The 21,635-nt window shown below is 40.5% G+C and overlaps 1 protein-coding gene across 1 annotated transcript; it reads right to left on the bottom strand.

Annotated features, from left to right (window-relative positions):
• Positions 1 to 1,130: 1,130 nt before the first annotated feature.
• Positions 1,131 to 19,113, bottom strand: npc1 (Niemann-Pick disease, type C1). The gene is made up of 25 exons (XM_075483152.1): positions 18,950 to 19,113; positions 16,458 to 16,586; positions 16,216 to 16,322; positions 14,648 to 14,793; positions 14,145 to 14,312; positions 13,801 to 14,050; positions 13,571 to 13,653; positions 13,085 to 13,455; positions 12,672 to 12,898; positions 12,201 to 12,301; positions 11,039 to 11,141; positions 10,731 to 10,920; positions 10,391 to 10,573; positions 10,085 to 10,199; positions 9,777 to 9,904; positions 8,671 to 8,805; positions 8,430 to 8,519; positions 8,070 to 8,260; positions 7,696 to 7,811; positions 7,010 to 7,139; positions 6,652 to 6,837; positions 5,870 to 6,101; positions 5,381 to 5,494; positions 4,985 to 5,147; positions 1,131 to 4,880 (listed from the first exon to the last, which is right to left on the bottom strand). Exons 1-25 carry the CDS (start codon positions 19,025 to 19,027, stop codon positions 4,798 to 4,800), a joined length of 3,819 nt encoding a protein of 1,272 aa, XP_075339267.1. The 5' UTR covers positions 19,028 to 19,113; the 3' UTR covers positions 1,131 to 4,797.
• Between the last annotated feature and the right edge of the window lie 2,522 nt (positions 19,114 to 21,635).

Below are 21,635 nucleotides of genomic sequence, written 5' to 3'. Positions count from 1 at the left end.
TCTTTAAGCCCCAAAACACAGAGGTCAGAGCTCAACAACAAACCGAGCAAACAATTCAATTTGGTCGGGCCGACTTTACCTCAAAATATAAGCTTAATGCTGCTTGTCCAACATGCTATTCAATCTTCTTTTCACATTTTTGAATAAAGCAACACAACTTTGTCTTTACAGCTTATTGTTAACTGTGCGATACAAGTTACCTTATGCCTGTGTTTCACATGTATGACTCAGCAGTGACTCGGTGAAAACTATATTTTCGCCGTATACCTGTGAGCCACCTTTATGGGATATACCTGTGGCTTCCACGTGCATAACTCAGATTTTCGAACTGCCAGGACAAACCAGTTTGGATTTCAGGAGCTTTTACTGTAAATGACTGCACATGTTGCTCTGATGCAATCTGAGAGGTCAGTTTCTCACCAGGTGGGAACTGTCCTCCGCCTGACACATAACCAACGTAAACAAGGCCTGTAGTCACGCCAGTCTCGTGCTGCGATCAAAACAAACAGGCCAGGCCTGAGTGTGGGCACATGGCATACATGGCTTAGTCCCCTCCATTGAAGGCCTAATTCCCCCCTCTCTGTCTCATAAAGGGGTCTATTGACATCCCTTCCTGAGCCCTGCTCACACATAAGTGACCCTCATTGTGAAAATATGTGTAGCATCGTTTGGGGCAAGCCGCAGTCCGTTGCCCTTCCCTTTAAAATGACAACATTTGGCTGAAACTGCATTTTGCACCTTTCCTGTCATGATATTGTGACTCAGGGTTTTTCAACCATTTACAGTTTGTAAACAAGGAAGTGAATTCTGTTGTTGTAACAAATCAGCTGCCAAAAGAACTGGTTTTCCACTGATCTTGGCTTCTTATCAGTAACAAATAGGATTACTTGATCAACTTTTAGTTATTTTCACAAAGTTCTGACTGCTTTCGAAAGTGCACAAGTGATTCCGTATGTTCAAATCCTCCACTTTCATTTTTTTTCAAAGACTATTTAGCTGTTGAATGGACCTGCAGGCGGACCTGAAAATCTGATCCTCTCTCCGTGTTTGACAAGGCTACCTAATCCTTTTTGTTCCAACCCAAGAGTCAAGTGACCCCACTGTAATAGAAAACCAGTGACGCAAAGCAGGACATTAAACGCTTCTCACACTTATTTATTGATGGATCTTGAAAACAAAAAAAAACAACAATTTTTTTTTTTAAGTAGGGGCAGTGGAAGCCCCAATGCGAGTATAGGGAAAGTGAAGCAGATATCATAGTGCATATGAGTTAATCATGGCTGCAATAAAAAAATTATTAGCTTTCTGGGTCATTTTGGGTTAGGCTTTTTGAAACAGACTTGTGTGACTGTTATAGTTTCTCTACAAATGTGCTTTTCTTAATCTCTCCCCATGTTATTTCTGTATGTAGCTTTTAGCTCTTGAGCTGCAGTTTCCCAACGATACTTCGGAGACTAGTCCTGTTATCCAAGAAAATCCAAGGTCACAGTTATTCAGACAACATCAGATGATAAAATCATCCAAAATTACTTTGTATACAGAAGATTACACAATATCCTCTAACCTTTTCATAGAACACAAACATATTTAACTTTGGCAGAAAATTACATTCGGTGAGCCAAAACATGATGCACAAGTCTGCGGCTAAACTGAGTGTCTATAACTATCTGTAAAATCCAATAAAAAAATCCTTTTTAAATCCCCCTAACTCCACTGAGCAGCCAGGCCTTTAGGTTCCAGATTATGATACCCTTTCTGTGACTTGTAGAACTGTTATTATTGGTCTCACATTCACCTCTGGACCAGGACTCGCTTTCACTTTAGTTTGAACATGTGGATATTCCTAAATAATCTATGAGAGGACTTCCTACGCAGCAACATTTGTCCTATATTTAACATAGCATTTAAAAAAAAACAAACAAAAAAAAAAAACATCCTTTCTACAAACCTTTAAAACCCAACACCTACAGATTTTAATCTAAAATGCGGATTTTATTTTATACAACTGGAAGCAAAGGCTGCAACCTCCGTGTTGGTTACTCTTCTTCCCCTTCAATGTTTTCCAAGCCTCACTGAACTAGTACACCCCTGCTGTGCACGCCGTCTCTGCCATAATGGAAGACGGGGACAGGTCAACGAATAGTGAGAGCAGAGCCTTGCACATCTTACATAATAGCGCTCCGACAACCTGCATATTCCGCCTTGCAGGCAACACAACAGACCTGCAGAGGAAATTAATATTTTAATCTCTCAGCTGCACTCATAGGACAGTTCTCGCTCTCACAGGCCAGCGGATAAATAAGTCATGAGCTGCAGGTTTGTGTGACAACAGGGCTGAGCAGGCAGTCACAACAACACATGCTGGGAGGAAGCAGACAGCTCTCATCTTGGCAGCAACTCTCGGATGGGATGTGAGTGAATGATGGCCTCACAAGTGTTGGGGGTAAAGCTCCGAACGGTGCCAGAATACACGGAGAACAGCCAGCTGTGTTCTGATGTTTTAGTTAACAGACCGTTGCCGACTTTGTATTCTAAAGACAGGCACCCCCTGCAGAAAATTAATCAACTTAAAAAAGTAAAAGCACTGCAAGGATGCTGCTCCTGAAATCACAAAATTGAGGTCACTCCCACTTCATTACTGAGAGAACAACACAGACTCTGCTCAGTGAATGATTCAGGCGCCACACTGTGGTTCGTCTGAACAAGTTCAGCAACAGAGCACCGCATGTTGCTCTGTAATACACAGGATTTCTTAGCAAATTAACAAAGCTACCACACATCTTTATCCAGGATTACCCCCCTCCTTCAAATAGAGACATTAAATGTGGCTCCATCTAATTTACAGGTCCCATATCCAAACAATGGCAAAACGGCAGGCATATCCTTTGGAAGATGACATGCAGAAGTAAGCTCTGAATGGTTCTTACAGTATCCTTTAATAAATGTGTTAAAAAATTTTAAAAACTAAAGTATCCAAAACTTGCCTTCATCAGCTTTTCCACAGAGGTAGTCTTCAGAGTCGGATGTGATTGGTCATTGCGCAGCACAATTACTGCAACAAGGACAGCGAGCGTTTTAACCACATCAAGGCTCGAGCTCTTTGAATTATTCTTTCTTACATCCAAACAACACTACAGATTCATGATGATAAAAACAAAACTAAAAACATGGAATGTTTCACTGTTCCAGCAGAACGCACACCGGGTCCAATGCTGACATCTACTGACGATACAACAGCTATATTCAAACTAAGCCTGTGGGATCACGCCACTTTGACGAACCACTTACAATCTCAAACATGTCAGGACAAAAGTGATGTGAGAGGACAAGGATGAAAAGTAATGTTCTGATTGGGGCGAATAATGGTTTTTTTTTAGCATTTACTTGAAAACTGAGCGATTCCTTCAAAGGGGATTTCTGACAGAAAGTGGTTTACATACAGCGATACATGGCAACACAGTGTTAATAGTTAAAAAAATAAGAATAATTTAAAGGCAAACAAATGAAAACCAGAACTGTAATATTATGCAATAAATTCTACAGTGTTATGTATCAACATACTAAAAATGACCATGGAATAATTCTAAAGAAGTCCTGCGTGAGAATCTTTTTCTTTTTTTTAAAAACAAAAACAGTTGTAAGTAAAGCTTTGTTTTAAACTCTTGTTTTGTTCAGTAACTATAAAATGCCAAAGACTCACTTCAGTTTAAAACCTTTTTTTTTTAGCACCACAGCACCCTTTACACCCGACATCAACATGCATCTTAAAGGTTGGAGATGAGCTGACGATCGAGTCATGCTAACACTAACAAAAAAAGAAAAAAAAGAAAGTAAATTAGCTTATTCTAAAACGAATTTGGGAATGGGGGAAATGTAAACAGCAGGGATAAATAAAGCAGCACCTTAAGCCCAAATTGAAAGTATGAGGACAAATAATGTGATTTTGTTTGAAAAAGAATTGGCATCTTCCTCCGTGCTGGTAAAGTGGGCTGCAGCCATTATACCAACGTGGATGTGGACATGCTTAAAAACCCACAGACCTCAAAAGGGTTGTTTTTGATTGCAAATCCAGTGTTCCCAAGTCAAAATGTCACTTTCTGGATGCTTAAAAGATGCAAAGAAAATTGCACTATTAGTTGCCCTACGTAAAAATACCTTATACAGAGACGAACGGAGCCCAGGATAAGATGCATGGTAAAGTCACGTATAAAGGCCTGTGATGCCATTATTGTTACTGTTAGCGCCATTATGCATCCCATTTCACTCATCAAATTATTCAGAATATCAAACAGTTATACAAAAAGTCTAACATTTTCCTGTCCAAAAAAAAAAAAAAATCATTTCACACATTTCTGTGGTCGATTCTTATACACAAAAAAAACTGATCAGTTTTACCCTTTTGAATCTTTCCCAAATTGAATAGCTCATACCATAAAGAACTGGTTGTCAGTTAATGCTGGAAGAAAATTAATGTCCCAACCGCTCGGGTCAAGTGTCTGTTCTGTGGTACGTTGCTCACGCTTCAGATACTGAAGCTCATGCTTCTCCTGTAGTGTGAAGTGGAGGACAAAGAGGACGACTGGCGGAGGTTCGAAGTCTGCTGAGGAAAATCAATACGTACGCAGAGGAGGAAAGCCTCTGGCACTCCCCTTCTCAAGTATTCCTGAGTTAGTTCCATGCATAGCAGTGGCGTTGATGATGAGTGTGTCAGTGATCACAGAAGCGGCTCGCACTCACACCCACACGGTCCTTTACTGACAAATAGTTAGCTCATTGTTCACTGTCCCAGACAGCCATCTAGTAGTTGAGGAGGCGCTCCCTTTCTGTGCCAGCGTAACGCTGGTTAGCAGCAAACACTTTTGCTTTGTTCACTGATGGACCTTTGGAAAGAAACAAAAAATATTACAATTAATGGAAAACAGCATATGAAGTGTGCCCTAAGCTTCTATGTAATCTTTTTCCTTTTATATGCGACATCACCAACCTATATAGCTGAGTAAAATGGGAAGAAAAATGAGGCCATGCGTTGCCCCCAGCAGCACGATGGCCAAATACATCCTGAAGTAGAAGACCTGGAAGATCTGCGACTTCGAAAGTGCCAGAATTAAGATACCACCGAACTTTGTCAATGTGATCCCGCTGAACACCTGAAGAAATGTGATGAAGACTAAAATTAATATGAATGTTTAGTGAATTTAAATCAATCCACAACAGATTCTACATAAAAAATTTTTTTAGAACTTAATCTTATATAAGCTGATGTGTAAAAACAACTGAACATTCACACAAGCAGCACACCAAAATCATTTTTTCCAACCCAGTTCTTGAGCTTCTTCACTTGGCCTCCTGTTGTGAATTAGTTTAGTAAAGTGCAACTTACGGAGCTGCCCATGTGAGCCAGGGCCTCCTCTGCCCGCTCCACTCTGCTCTTCTTCACACTGATGGAAAACGCCCGCACAATATGACTGCAGAACTCCACCGAGATACCAACGCTCTGCAAGGAGGAACAGAAACAAATCAGTGTTTTCAGGACTGAAAGCCAACTCAGCTGGCATCTGCATAAGATATCTTTAAACACTACGTAATGCTCACTGCAACAACACATTAAAGTGACTTCAAACTAAAGCTAAAAATCAATTAGGTTATGCAATAAATGGTTTTAATCTGTGTGTAATCCAGAACTATGCACGTTTACCAATGTTCCAAATCATCAATATACTGTTAAACAAATTCATTTACATTAAGTTCTCGCTCAAGGTTACATATGATGCTGCTGTACTCTCAGATCAAAGTTATTGATTTTCAGACTGAATCGCAAGGAAACCTTTAACCCCAAAATAAATGCCACGTTGTTTCACGTTCCTCTTACCATGACCAGGTTCACAAGGGATACTGCATTGAGGCTGATGTCCCACAGCCACATGACGCCAAACATGTTGACCAGGATCATGGCGATCGTAATGCAGACCAGCAACGCCGAACACAGCTCGAAACCCAACAACACTGTCGACACCACAAATATGGCCACCAGTGACAAGCTAAGGTTCAGAGCTGTGTCATAGGCGATGGTGAGGTACTGCTCGTAGAACACATAGAAGACACTGTAACGGTGAAAAATGTACATTAGTGAACAAATAGGATGTGGTTAACCTATAATATGTGCAGTGGGAACTTTTCCTTTGAAATGCGAGTCGACATTTATGTCGTTTCAGTCAAGAGGAGCCAATGATCTCTTATGTTGTCCGTTTCAATCAAGACTTATTGTTTAACTAACATTGTATAGACAAACCACTGTTATGTTGAATTTAGGGTTCTATCTTAATACCGAATGCTGCACATTGGTGTTGATGTAAAGGACAGGAACTCTGGTGCAGTAGTTCAGTTCAAACATTAGCTGCATTGCCATTTATAACGTTGTCTTTGCTGTGCTCTTATCTGTGACCTATTTTTTTTCCTCCGATTTCCTTGAACCCTTTGTGCAAAACAAGCAAAACCTCCGTCACAGGCGGTAAACTTACTCAGAAAACTCTAAAGCTGCTTCAGAAACAAATATGTTTATATCAAGGCCAACTCTGCTCTACAGCTATATACAGATTCTTAAAACATATGAAGTCACGGTAAATGTGCTACAGCCACTACAACCGATGTTACCTGTAGGCGAAAACTTTGTGGCCCATGGACTGACTGATATTGGCAGCCAAAATTCTAGCCATTTTATAAGCCTCTATAAAGTCTGGGGAGTCCTTTAGGATGGTGTGGTAAGTCATGAAGTAAGTGGCTCCGACTCCTGTGTTGTTGGGATGCAGGTCGACGGCTGTGGCATAAGCTGCGTGGCCGCTGGAGAAAAAAAAAAGATTAATTGTGGGAAAGAACAAAGAAGAGGAACATCACAACCTAAATAAAAACTGGTACATGGTGAGGGGGTTCTTTCAAACACACGAGACCACAGAAGTGAAAGGAGCTAATGACACGCACTGTTTTTAAATGAAAATCTTTGTAGATTAATTACCCTTTTCCACACTTGATATTTGGATTGTCCGATAGGAACATGGGAAGAAACCTCATGAATTCTTCTCCAACAGGCCTCTGCTTTCCACTGGGAGTCAAAGGCCGACAGGGTACACAGGATGGGTTTACCACTGGAAAGCAGTATTAGGAATATAATCATCCTTTTAGAAAAACAAATTTAATTTAGAAAGAACAAACAAAAACAAAAAAAAAACCTGCTCCATAAAGGTTTGTTTTCAAAAGACTCGGAATACTTTTAATTATCCCACGTGCTGATAACTCATGCTCGGATAACGTGATGCTGTTAAACCTGAATTTCTCTGCATCTGTGACTTTGAATGATTATAACACCCAATGCTTCCAGAGAAGACCAAACCCCATAGAGGAAGCCCAGGTGGGTTTCGAGATTGTAACCCGGGCTCTTTTTGCTGCGATGAAAGAACACAAACTTGCCTGTCAACCTTCACTAAGGCACTGTGCTCAATTATACAAATTAACTATAAACATATTCAAACTACTTGCATTGCCTCTTAATTGCATTTTTTTTCAAGAATTTGCCCGATAACACTATTGTTCAACTGTACCTTATGTATGAAAAACTGGTTAAAAGGTTTTATTTATTTTTTATTTGTGGAATTGAGACATAAGCACCATGAGACAAGTATCCAATACATTATGTTATATTACCCGAGGCATTGCAGAAAGACCCCGACGTGTTGTAGTACCGACAGCAGGTCGACTGAGGCTTCACCCAGTCAAAGTAGTCATCCAGCCAGGATGATGGTGTGTAGGCAATGGATGTGCTAAGGGAAATAAAATAAATACATTTTTAAACTGAATAGATCGTATAGTGACATCACAACATCGAGCAAGATTTTTGATCTTCAATAGTATCAGTCTTACTTAAGGTTTAGTTGTTGTTGTTTTTTTTTAATATAAGGGTGCCAAACAGATTTAAGTGGCACAAATTTATCTAATTTAAAAAAAAGAATTTCATACAGGTTTTCCCATCAAAACAGAAATCCACAATAGTTTATTTCTTTCTCATAGCTCCGACTTACTAGTTGCTTATAAGTGAGGCAGTGTAGACCTGCTGGACCAGGGAGTTGTTATTACAGCCCACCCCTCCACACACAGCATTCTGGCCCTCAAGGCTGCTGTAGTTGAGACCGTCCTCCACCACAAAGTAGACAGGCGCACCAGTGTGAAGGTACTCGCTCAAGTTCTTGAAGTAGTCCAGAACGTACGAGTCCTAGATGGAGAGACAAACTGTCAGAACACCCCGAGCAATACGAAAGCAAAAAACGTCACTTGACCAGGCAACTGATGTAGATTCTCAGCAGTGGTTACAAGACATATTCAAAGAATGACTACTTTCACAACATCTCACACACAACAAGTACAGAAACCACGAAACTCACATCAGGCATAGATAACTTCTGGTCCAGTCCAATTTCCACTTTATTCACCACAGCAATACTGAAGGAGAGTATGCCTACAAACACTGCCACCTGCCACAAAAAACATGATCATCACATGGAGACAAAAAAAAAAAAAAAAAAAAAAAAAAACAATATGCTACTTGATTAAGTCTAAACAAGTTCAAGAGAAAGTTAACAAGAGGCAGATGTGCATGACTGCCAGAGTGTGACAAGTACTTACGATGATCGGTCTCACCCACTCTTTCAGGATGAATGGTGCATAGACTTTCTTGAAAAAGCGGAAAAGGAAACCGTGTGTTTTGACTTCCTGACCTTCTGGCAGTTTCACGCAGCAGCAGATGTCAAGTCGATTTCCCTTTTAAACACAACAGACGACCCAGCATTTTTTTTTAAAAGTGCACGTGACAACATGTTGGTAAGACTGTGACGAAGGTTAAGTCATTCAAAACACACACATTCGGGGGCCCCATCAGCTTCTTTTACCGTCTCTGCCACGGAAAATGTTAACGACATGCAGCTCATCCAACGAACCAAACAGTTCAATTAGATGCCCGAGTTGTTAGCTTTAAACTTACAGCTCTTAAGTTAATTGAGAATCTTCTTGTAACCCTCGCAGTTTGTGAGCATTTACAGCTTATAACAGATGAAAGCAGACATCTGTGTAATATTACTTAAATATCTGATATTTTTCAATTGCATAACCTTTAAATGATCGTTTCATTTGCAAGTTTACGAGTTTATCCTCTGAGGAGGAAATAAAAACAAATACTTTAGTGAGACAACATTAAAAATACAGGCTCTATAGTACAAACTCACTGCATAAACAGAATTACAAAATGATCTGTAAACACCAGAACTTTCTTAGTTTTGGACTGTTGCAGCAGTAATCAGGATGTTAAGAAGAAACCATAGTACAACCAAGTGAAGCTATAATGGCTGTCCTCCTAAAACAACACCGAAGGTACAGAGCTACTTGCAAAACTAAGCTCTGAAAAACAGATGGGCAAGTACTTCAGACTTGGCACAGGACTTTCTCTGACGGCTCCCACAGTGTGCGGGACATTGCATAATGTCAAACTCTATGGACGATGTCCAAGAAAATAAAATCCCTGCTTGATCTTAGTCACAAAACTCAAACACGTCTGAAAACAAATCTGATTTAGCTAATCTAGCTAATTGTTCAACTTTGAAATAAAACTATTATTTATGTGTCACTCAATTTTCAATAATTTGATATTCAAGTGATATTGCACAGGGGCTCATTTGCTTCCTTTTTACACCCCCTCCAAAAATCAAGACCGATTTCCCTCATTTCCTCAGTCTCACCTCCTGTCTTCTGGCATCCAAGCCCAGCAAGCTGACAAAGCAACTGATCTGCAACAGGAAATCGATAAAAACAGCCAAGCCAGCAAACAGAGAGAAAGTCCTCACAGCAGGCATGTTGGACAGGGCCCCTGGGAAAAGAAAAACAATAAGTCTATCAGCTTCTGGCACAGCAGGACACTGTGACAATCCACTAAACAAAAACAAGTTGATTCATCCTAATTAAAATTGTACATCTCAGAGTTTAATCAACACCGTGTGTGTGTGTGTTGAGAACACACTGACTGCATTATATAACTGATCTATATTACCAAGGAAGAAGGCCACCGTCTCTGAGAAGGAGGAGAGAAACATGCTGGGGGCTATTTCTCCCAGAATACGGCCAATCTGATGGTGCAGTTCTTCCTGTGGCATCCTCTCATCCCTCTGTTTACAAATGCAAAAGAAAACTTATCAATTTTCACATCGTAGTGGAATGAAAAAAACGAGAATGTCAAGGCTCGAGGAAAAAGATGATTTGCACAAAGATTCGAGTTGTATCCAAGCCCTGAACTACAGGACAAAGCACTGAGTAATTAATCACTACCAGTTTATTGGACTCGTGCTAAAGTGTTTACCTGGTATGTCTGCACTATAATGAAGATGTTGTCGACTCCAACAGCCAGCACGAGGAAGGGGATGACTTCAATGACGATGAGTGTGAGTGGAATACCAGCATAGCTGAATATTCCCAGTGAGGAGGACACGGAGCTGAGCACAATCAGGATTCCTGCTATGCCTAGAGAAATCTTTGAGTCCACCTGCACGGACAAAAACATACGGGATTAATTATCATTAGCGTTATCAGCGGGAAAGACGAGTTACACTCGGCAGGGATTATAGTAGCCAACACCTAGCCAAAGAACGTGCGGACACACTGAATAGAAATGTTTATGGCACTGAGTCACGGTTTCATACCATCAGCCTTCTGAAGCTGTGGATGTGACCCAAGGCCAGGGAGATGTAGATGAACATGATGGCATAGCTGATCACTATGGTGCTGATATCACTGTTGCTCTCCCTGTTGATTTCATCCTCGATGCTTCTCTCGGCACTGAAGGCTATGGTCAGATTGGGGTTTGTGTAGTTCTTCATAAAGTTGATGAATCTGAAATGCGCCCAAAAAAAATAAAAATAAAAAATAAATAAACTGTTCGTACACAGAAAGACAGCACCACAAACTGTGACTTCTGCTGAGGTGACGAGCTGTTCGATCGGTGTCTCACTCTTTTTCCCACGCGAGCGCTTTGCCCTTTCTGACGGGGTCGTTCAGGTAATTGTTGAGTGGAAAGGTGATAACGAGAGCAGTGGCGTTGTTGTAGTTTGTGTCTGTAATGTGAGAAAATGCAGAATTGTATTAATAGCCAAAGGATGTTGTTGTTTTAACGTTTCCTGCAAAATGTCTTATATTATTACCCTCGTGGGGGCCAAATGCTTACTGCAGAGTTCCTGCACATTATCTTTTTCCCAGTGCAGGCTTTTATTCAGGCTGCAATACTGAAACAGTGAGCAAAACAGTCAACATCTCATTGCAACCTTCAGGCCACATGAGCTTGCAGCAGTTTGTGAGTTCTCAGTGGACAAGCCTAAACACGGGCTCTTAAAAACCAGGAGATTGATGGCTGAAAACTAGAAACTTAAAAAGAGTCTAACTTCTATGGATTTAATCTCCATCTATAATATTCTATGTATGATCTAGAATCTTTGTGAAGAGCTTGCTCAATTCATTTTTACAAATTTAGACATATTTTCTTTTTAGCAAATAGAATTGAAAATAGAGCAGAGAAAATAGTAGAAAAGACAACTGTTTTTTTTTCAATACAGTTCAAGACTAGGAAAATACTACAAAGAAAGTACTTTCTGGACTTTGTCATGCTTTTAAAAACTCAGTTGAACCCTGTTGTGTCCAATGAAGCGCATTGTTAAATGTGTGGGCGGTGCCTGAAAAGAATCAGGCCAGAGAAGCCAGCCAATCAGAGTAGGCTGGCCTTCTCAGCGAGGTGTGCTGAGGCACTCCCACAGAAATTTCAACAAATAAAAGCCTGAAAATAAAGCATGTATTTGCAAGTCTGGTCTGATTGTTAACAGCACGCATGTAAAGAAACTGCTTTAGAAAAGCAACATACTATATACACCAAAATGTATCTTTTATTGAGCAAAGAATAAAATGTTTGGTGGTAGTTAGAAAACTCTGTGTGAACACTGTGACACAAAGAACACTACTCTGCTGACTGTAAATGACCACCTGTCCCCACCTAACAAAAAAAAAAAAAAAAAAAGCCGAAACATCCAGTTCAGGCAGGTTTGCGCAATTCGTTTTGACACATAACACAACTTGGAACGCTTTGATTTGTCAAACAATACAGTCTAAAGTATAAAAATCCCTACCGTCGTAACCCCCGAGCGCCAGCCAGGGGAAGACTGGGCCGCCATACGTTCCCAAGCAGGGATCGTGGAGGGAAGTGGTGTCATTGAGGGATGCCGGTGCACTGTGGAAGGAAGAGATGTAGTCAGGTACAGTCTTCAAAAATCACGACAACGAACCTCAACATATTGCAGTAACTAAGAACAGAAATCGACCTGCAGACACGTGACAGTGTATGAGGAAGTTTGAGTTTACTATTTTAACTTTACTCTAAAAATGAAGACACCTGCAGCACATAACAGACCTACGTGGGCGGCAGGCACCACACTCAAAGCAAAACTTTTTGTTGAGGTTTTGACAATTTTACCAGAATAATATTCTTCAGACCGAGGCAGGTGTGGGCAAGTCATTGAGGCAAGATAAACACAAGTGCCAGTTTATTGGCAAACATACCAATGAACTTAGCAAGCTTTAAAAGGAATAATAAAACTCACCTGACACAGTAGAGGAAGTGGCTGTGAAAGTCAGCGTAGACAAAGAAGTCATCCCCTACGCTGTGGTCCAATGCAGCGTGACTGTTCTGAAAGTAGTTGAGCACACTTAAGATGGTGCAGTTGTTATTGTACGGGGCCAGCGGAGCCAAGCAGATGTCCTCCAACGTCACGTTCTGGCCTTCATATGTGGCTACAAGACCCTCGACGTCAAGCTGCAGGTCCAGCACCTGGTTGGTTAAAGTTAGCAGAAAAAGAAAGGACAACCTTTAAACTACGCTTTCACAAAATCAGCTGCATTTCACATGTAAGGTCTTCATCTTCTTCAGAAAAAGCAGAACTACTTCTTTGAACAAGAGTTTCGCTGAAGTAGAGCAACGCTGCTTATTATTTTCCAGGGTCTCTGACGAACCCACCTGATGCAAGATGTCTTTGCCCAAGATGGCTCCAAATGGGACGTCTGACCCTCCGAAATACGGAGAATAGAGGAAGGTGTCATTGAGTGGAGTGGTTATAATGAGCTGCGCAGTTCTGAAGAAGGGTCCAAAGTGGCTGTCGAAGTAGTTTTTCTCTTGTCGGGCTTGGCTTGTGGGAGACGACCAGAGGTCAACCGGGTCTGTGGTGATGCGCATATAGAACAGGCCCCCTGAGGAGGCCACCACCAGTATCAGGCTGCCCAGTATGACTACAGATGGATACCTCACACAGAAGGAACCCCAGGAGCTGAAGCTTGTCCGTAGGACATTCTCAAACCGTTCACCCAGTGTTTCACAGCAAGATGCATTTACTGAGAGGAGAAAAGCAACAGAGTTTGGCTTGATTGTCAATAACAAAAAGCTTTTTGCTTTTATTATGGTTTACGAGCTGTGCAGTTACTGCTATATTGTCATGTATGGCTGTACCTTGGTCAGGATTATCACTGTTGAGAGACAATGGGTTATTGCTGTCCAAAATGGGGCCATACTCTGACATAACAGTTCTTTTCCTGCAGACATAAGGACCCACATATGTCAGTTAGATATCAATTTAAAATAAAAAATAAAAAAGGTGTAGAACCACAATATTATTGAAGATACAATGTGTGCTGTATGATATTGGTACAAATATTTGTAAGAAACCAAAAGCCTGTTACCTGTAACACCACACTCCCAGTACAGCTCCAGTGAAGATAAGCAAGAAGGCTGTGTAAGAAATCCACATGATGACAGACATGGCGTCCATACCGAGGATGGTCCAGGGAGGGGGGACAGGAGGGGGAACAGGTTTGGGGCCACAGGCCATTTCACAATCTTGACAGGAGCAAGGACCTGAACCGTCCTCTAGGCCCTCTGTGCAGTTATACGTCTCGTTGTTCATTGGAGTGTAACCAGATACAGGCGAATCTGAAAGTAAGGATGGCATAGAACACAGGAAGATGGATTAACCACAGGTAAAGGAGCCATAAAGACTATTCCTACCTCAAAGAAAAAGTATTACCAGAGAATATTGGGATGATAGGAAAGGGAGTCTGTCCATTGTCAGTACTGAACATGTACTGGATCCAGTTAGTTGCATTGCAGTCCCGAGCATCCCTGCCACACAGCAGCGATAAGGCCTTCATGTTGCTGGAAGGAGACTGGACATCCTTGCAGGCATTGTACATAGCTGAGAAAAGACACATGAGGAAAAAGAAAGACGTCATGCTACACACACACACATATATATATATATATATATATATATAGACATATTCCACTTCTGTTTTCATCTCAAAATTTAAAAGCAATGACCTTTAGTCATCCACAGGATTAGTCAACTGACAACTTCAGTTTGTGTCTGAATAGGGAACTTGTAAAGATTACTCAGCAGGGATTGTTGTGCAAGCTAACTGCGTCAGTACTTTTTGAAAATGCTTTGCACATTCTGCCAATGCCTTCCACACCAGAATGTCATGAACAATTTGACTTTGCATCTAAATCAAGTTCTGGCAATGAACTCACCGTTAGCAAATGTTTGTCCGATATAGTACTGCACTTCCACTACGTTGGAGGCATTGAACTGGGTGCCATTCATAAACTGACTCTGGTAGGGACTGCATGTCAGCTCACAGAAGAGGTTCATCAGATTGAAGAAACAGGCGGGACACCTGCACACAGAAGCAGAGAGAGTTGAGAAGCAGAGGAATAAAACAGCAAGGAACTGTTGCATAACGAGCACAATAAGAAAACCTGCTCGATTTTCAAATGGTAAAGTAAAACAATCTACAAAGATAAGAAAACATGCCAACCTCAGCAAAAACATCATTTTGCTGCATGACCTCGTGCCTTTCCAGCTCGTTATTTGGAACATGCAAAGCCTTGCGTGTTAAATCGTTAAAGGTCTAAATGAAAGTACACCCTCTGTGAAGTCTAAGCTTTTATGTATCAGGACAGAGAAGAAGAAAAATAAATACATAAATCAATCACCTGGTCCTTACCAGGACTTAGAACTAGTTAAAAAGAAGATTAAAAAACTGTCTTTATTCATTTCAGAAATATCAAACCAAAATCTAGAAGCAGTGTGTGAAAAACTAAACACTCCCTTCCTGCTTCCGTAGCAATTAAGATTATAATCAGCAGCCAGGTGCTGCTAATCAAATGCACTTGATTAATTAATCATTGAGCGTCTCTATGAAAGCAGAAGTTTTGGCAGTTTGCTTGACTGAAGCATTCAGGTGTGTGTCAACACAAAGCCAAGAAGGAGAGACATCAGCAAGGATCTTAGAGCAACAGTTGCTTCTCTATCTGGGATGGTGTGGAGTCCATCATTCTACAGTGCAAAAGATTATTTACACATTTTCCCAAGAGTAGACCTTTAAGCGTTCCACCTGGGCAGTCTGACAGTCAACCATGAACTCCTTTGAGTTCTCTTACTCTCGAGTCAAATGTGAGGCCATCTGCCTGACGGCAGGTTTGGGGGACACTGGGTCATGCAGCAGGGAAATGATACCAAACACAGCTGCAAATCTACAGCAGGAAGGAGGGAAATAATCAAGAATCAAGGTGTTGCAATGTTTCAGTCAAAGTCCTGGCCTCAACCTGATGGAAATGCTTTGGTGGGACCTTAGGATAGCTGTTAAAGCAAATGCCCGTAAACCCCAATGTAATAAACCAACATTGATAGGAATAGTGGGCCCAAACACCTCCGCAACAGTCGCAGAGACCGATGATGTCACACAGAAAACGATTATTTCAAGTTATTTATGCAGAATGTGGTTCTAGAGACCACTGAGTCATGAGCTGGACTGCGCACACCGTTTCTGCATTCAACTTAGTTTTTGTTCAATAAAAAAACAAAAAAAAAACAAAGAAACACTGTGTAATATGTCAGGTGTTGTTGTTTCCTTTGAGGTTGTATTCGTCTTACTTTAACGCTAAAAAAAAAAAAAAAAGCCCAAGTACGTAAAAGCTTAGAATCGAAAGGTGTACGTTCCTTTTCAGGTGACCGTATCAAAAATTCAGAAGGGGAGAGATGATGCCCTTCCAGGTATTTCATGTCCATCAGTGAATGTTATAGCAATACCGCATACCGAGAAAGGAACTGAAGTGGCAGCTCGAGACTTCCTTTGAGCGTCCGCAGCTGGTCAGCATTACAGCAGAGATTTCGGCTCCCGTAGTCAAACCCAGGACAGAGCTCCTGCATAGAATCAAATATTGAATAATAATCACTATGATAGGCTTTAGCGTATCAAAATAATGCACAAGTGTAAAGAATTTGTACAAAACTTAAGATGAAGAAGTTTAATTGTCAATAATAATATAAAGATGATACCTTAAGAAGCGGATAACCCTCAGATTGTAGTGGGCGAGCGGGACCGGTGTAGTTACAGTTGTACTTTTTTTCAGGAACCTTCACAGATGCGCCACACTCACCGTACCATACACAGTGCTGGGCCCCAACCTGACAGGAAGACAAGAAAAACACAGCCCTCATCTGTACAGCGTTCGAAGAACTACGTCATCTGGCCCTTGAATTTCACGTTGCTGGTCTGCATGCTGACTGTAGAGTCGGGTGAATCACGAGTGGCTCTTAAACCAGACAAAAATGGCCCAAGTGACCTATTGATAGGATGCCATAAATGGATATTTATCACAAGGTCATTTTTTTATGACAATGTAAAGCATCTGCTCATGTTTCATTTCCCGTGTTTCTAGAAACTCTTGCTTTGCATGCCCGAAAATATCATTTTCACTACTGTAAAAATGACAATTCCTGTGTTTGGTGGACAAAAGAAAAGCAGATTAATTATTTGGTTGAAATAGAACATTTGAAGATATACGATCGAAAACGGAACTTGTTGATTTTAAATACTCTTTGAAACTAAGGACGTTCTTATATCTGTCTTTTCAGCCTCCGTCCTCACGTGCCTCGTGTTGGGAGGGGGAAGTTGAGTGAGGTACACCATAAAACGGTTTTTCACATTCCTCTTCGAGGTCTTGAGCAGTGTTCGGACATCATTGTTTCTGCTGATGAAGTTTTATTTAGCTGTAGACTGGGCCAGTAACCTAACCATGCAACTACCTAGCTGAGACTTGTTTATCTAGGCTGAAAATCTGAACCCTGCGGTGGCCCTTGAACAGAAATTCCACCTCTAACCTAGAACAAGAAAAAGGCCCACTCACAAGTTTCTGTGACTTTCTGCTAACCCACAGCAGTCTCCAAAGAATCAATATTTTTTTACAGATTCCAACATTCTTGTTGTTTTTCCTGGGGTACAGCTATCTTATCTGAAAATGTAATGATTAATCACATTTCAGATGTTTTACCAAGGTTTCAAAGTAGTTTGTGCGCTGCAGTGGACTGACCTAATTGCATCATGAGAAAAAGAGTGCAACCGATGCAATGACAGGACTTTAGAGGCCACTCACGGCAAGTGAGCATGATCTTCATCTGATTAAATCATTACATCAAAGCAAATGGATGGAGCAGGATTTACTATGACATTACTTTTTGTCCCGTATTTATGGTATCTTTAGAATGACACGAAAAACACAACGTGACTGCAACAGAACTATCAAGGAGCGGAAAACCTATACCAAAGTTACAGCTTTATGTCCATTACTTTGTTCAATGTGTGCATCTTTAGTGGACTCATCAATACCAATAAGGAAAACCCAATAATTCTCTCTTCTCTCATGTAACCTTATGTTTCCAGTTTATGGTTCATTACACTTTGTCTGTGCTCTTAGCCCTCTAGCTAAATAAATTCCAGATGTGGCTGAGTACAAACGGATGAAGGTAATCCGGATTACAGAATCAAATTATTTGGAGTTTGGCAGCTACAATATGCCTAGGCTTGACAGTTACACCGTCATTTATTGCTCGACTCCATCTTAATCATGCATTTGAATGTGTAACAACATTTTTCGCACAAGGTAACGTTACATAACAGCACTGCAAAAGTTGATCTCAGCGCGTTTTTAGCTGGGCTGATGTGAAGTAAATATTGCGGATATAACCATTTACGTGCAACAGAAAACTGCACAAAAGATGAAGCGTCCCGGCTGTTGCTTGCATACGATGCGCCGATTGGATCAACAAGTGCCGAACGTGCAAAACGCGTTTTATTTGCGCTGAAGACGGAGTCCAGATGTTTCAAGGGTAAAAATATCAGCTGCACCCTTTATTTCAGAATCCATTTGCACAGGAAAAAGTTGCAATTATTCAAATGTTTGAATGCCAAGTAATGCACGAATAATCCTGAAGCATTCAGATTGAATCATATTTTCTGTAATTAAACAAATTAGGTTACCAACTCCAACAAAGCTTAATCTAATTCGTGTTCAGTACCAGTGAGCTGACCAAACCCTGGCCGGAGATTTTTTGCTTTTGTTTGTGCGCCACTAGACAGTGTTAAAGTCGTAGCTGGGGGGGTACAACATATTAAGCTGAGATGCATTTAAGAACCTGTTTTGCCCCTTTAATAAGAAAAGAATAAGAAATCGGTTTCGACACCAACAGGATACAACCCGGACCAGTACTGCCAGTCTCTACAAACGACTTCAAGTTTTCAGTTTTAGCGTTTCAGTAACGTAACGCTGCTTTTTGGTAGCATTCACGCTAGCTACATGGTTATAGCAGTATAAAGCCAATTACTTACTATGGCTGTCTTTATTTTATATTAGGAGGAGCAGTGCTACGTCGCTGAACAGATCTAAATCTGGTTTCGGAGCGCTCATCTTAGATAAACATTGAAACAGCAACGGTAGCCAGGGCTGAGTCATGTAATAGTCACGAGAGCACAGACGTCAAGTCACACTTACCCATCTAAAATATCCCTCAGATAAGAGTATGATGAAGAAAAGTAGATATAAACCGGGTCTCCTCGCCAGGGGTTCCATCCCTCTTAATGAAAAGATCAAATCGAAGTGACAGCTCAGGTGAAGTTTCGCATTTCTTGTTGATGTCTTCTTCTTCCTACTACTGTTTGTTCCGGGCGGAGACAAGCTGTTGCCTCAGTGCTGCCACCAGGCGATATTGAGTACGCGCTACACCCAAAACCAAAGCGCCAGGAGCAATTCTGTCCTCAGATCAGTCTCTGACAGTGGTGGAGGAAGGACTGAAGTGTAGTACTTAAGTAAAAGTATAAATACCCAGCAAAATATATACTTAAGTAAAAGTAGAAGTACTGCATCAAAAATCCTACTTAAGTAAAAGTATAAATACCCAGCAAAATATATACTTAAGTAAAAGTAGAAGTACTGCATCAAAAATTCAACTTAAGTAAAAGTTACAAGTACTGACTTTTAAATTTACTTTAAGTATTAAAAGTAAAAGTACTTGCGCTATTGTTTGTCTTTCAATGTCTAGGCCATTTTGATGAAGAATGCAGGTATAGCTACTGGTAATACTTAAGCCTCTACAGAAGTCACTGTTAGTAAAAACTATAAGCAACATTGAAGCTGACAGAGCCACCTGATTGGTTTAAACATATTTTTGTATAGGCAACTTTATGGCGAAACTGCATTTATAAAATGTAACGAATAACAACACATATTGTAGAAATGTAGTGGAGTAGAAAGTATAGATCAGAGGTCTTCAACAGGGGGTCCGCGACCCCCAGGGGGTCCGCGGAGGTACTGCAGGAGGGTCGCGAAATCTTTGGTTGATTAGACAATTTTTAACATTTAAAAAAAAAAAACAGTTTTTTCTCACAAATTGTGTGCAAACGTGTGCCCTCCACAGATGGTTTGAGGATTCATTGTCCCATCTACATGCATGTTTAAAGTTAAAATCTGTGGATTATTTGAATGGCTCAGTTTTGTATGCAAGATGTTTGTTTATAAATGGCAGTGGCACGGCCACCCTGTACCTTGCACATGTTTAAAATAAAAACATGAATATATTAACCTGTGTATTATTTGAATAGCTTAGTATTGAATGTACAATAACAGAGTAGCTATGTTTATACACGGTACTAGGCCCTGTTAAATATAAAACACAATTGTATGCCATATAAATAGTAGGGGGGTCCCTGCTCCAACTCTCCATCAGTTTGGGGGTCCCTGGCCTGAAAAACGTTGAAGACCCCTGGTATAGATAATAGCTGCAAAATGTAATGGAGTAAAAGTCGAAAGTATGCATTATTATTTTTACTTAAGTAAAGTACAAATACGGAAAAATGTACTTAAGTACAGTAACGAAGTAAAAATACTCCGTTACATTCCACCACTGGTCTCTGATTACAGTTTTTGACCAACCAGCCTCTGGAGGTGGAAAACGGGAGTTGACTTTGTCTTTTTTTTTTTTTTCAGATTGGTGAAAGTTCAACAAGTGAAAGTTTGAAAAAGTGTGCAAACTGCATTTAGCCCCTGTATTTAACGCTAACATTCAACAACTCTAAAAAGGCTGGTTGCTCTCTCTCTCTCTTATATTTATTTTTTTCCTCTCGTACTCTGGTGTCACCACTTCCACATTCATGTATTCCAAATGGTTGTCACAGAAGAGTTTGTGCATATTTAATTATACGTTTGTGCATATTTAATTATAGCCTGACTTATAGAACATTTTAGACCAAAAATAAGGGTGAAATAAGTTTTTCATCTGTTGTTTTTTCTGGCTGACAGTGTTTGTCTGTTTTATTGTGTGATTAGGAAAGATAGGTTTCTCCTATCTCTCACACAAAAGATGGTGTTGACATCCTTAAATATGTCAATAAAATCAGACTAGAATTTTGAGCCTGGTATTATGGTAGTATTGGTCTCTAATTCTTGCCATCTAACCAGAGGGTTGGTGTTTTGATCCCCACTGTGTCCTTGTGCAAGACACTGAACCCCAAATTGTGCCCACTGGTGTATGGCTGTAGAGAAAAGGCACTGCATACTGGACATAAAGACCTTGGACGGGGTTAAAAAGTGCTTCATAAGTGTGGATAGTTTTACCGTATAAAACTCCATGCTGTTTACTAAATAATAGGATGTTCTCATCAGGCAGGATACAGACGTCAATCACCGCAGATTATTAATTACGGTCCACTGTATTCAAATAGGACTGGTCTTGAAAATGCAGATGTTCAGTCAATTAACTCCATAGTCCAACAGCAGATACCAACAGGTAAAGTTCATGTAGAAAGGTTTTTATCCACATTTACCTAACTGGGAGAAAAATAAGTCTTTTCCCATTGTGCGGATAACTTTTCTGTCCCCTGCAGTCTTTTTGTCGCCTGCTCATATGATATTTTCTACGGCTTAGCTCCATCCGTGGTTTAACACGCATATATTAAATGCATTACATATATATGATTGAGGATTCCCAACAAACAAATGTACAAAAAAAATCGCTCTCTTTTAAAAGAAATTTCTACTTTTTCTCGAAAAAAAAAAAAACATTGGACCATCTCATTTTCACCTTTTGTAGCACGTTGACTTTTGGCTGTGATGGTACTTTATTTTGACACTTTTTAGCACAGCAACTGTTTTTTTTTTAACAGTTGACTGTATTACATTGCGG

This window comes from Odontesthes bonariensis, chromosome 14 (genome assembly GCF_027942865.1).
Source record: "Odontesthes bonariensis isolate fOdoBon6 chromosome 14, fOdoBon6.hap1, whole genome shotgun sequence".
NCBI lineage: Eukaryota > Metazoa > Chordata > Actinopteri > Atheriniformes > Atherinopsidae > Odontesthes > Odontesthes bonariensis.
This window is presented reverse-complemented; position numbering and strand designations above follow the sequence as displayed.

Coding starts and splice junctions, on each gene's coding strand:
- npc1 (XM_075483152.1), bottom strand. CDS start 19,027: ATGGAACCCCTGGCGAGGAGACCCGGTTTATATCTACTTTTCTTCATC. Junction 13,654..13,800: donor CTGGGAGTGTGGTGTTACAG/GTAACAGGCTTT, acceptor TTATGTCTGCAG/GAAAAGAACTGTTATGTCAG. Junction 7,812..8,069: donor GCCTCACTTATAAGCAACTA/GTAAGTCGGAGC, acceptor TATTTCCCTTAG/CACATCCATTGCCTACACAC.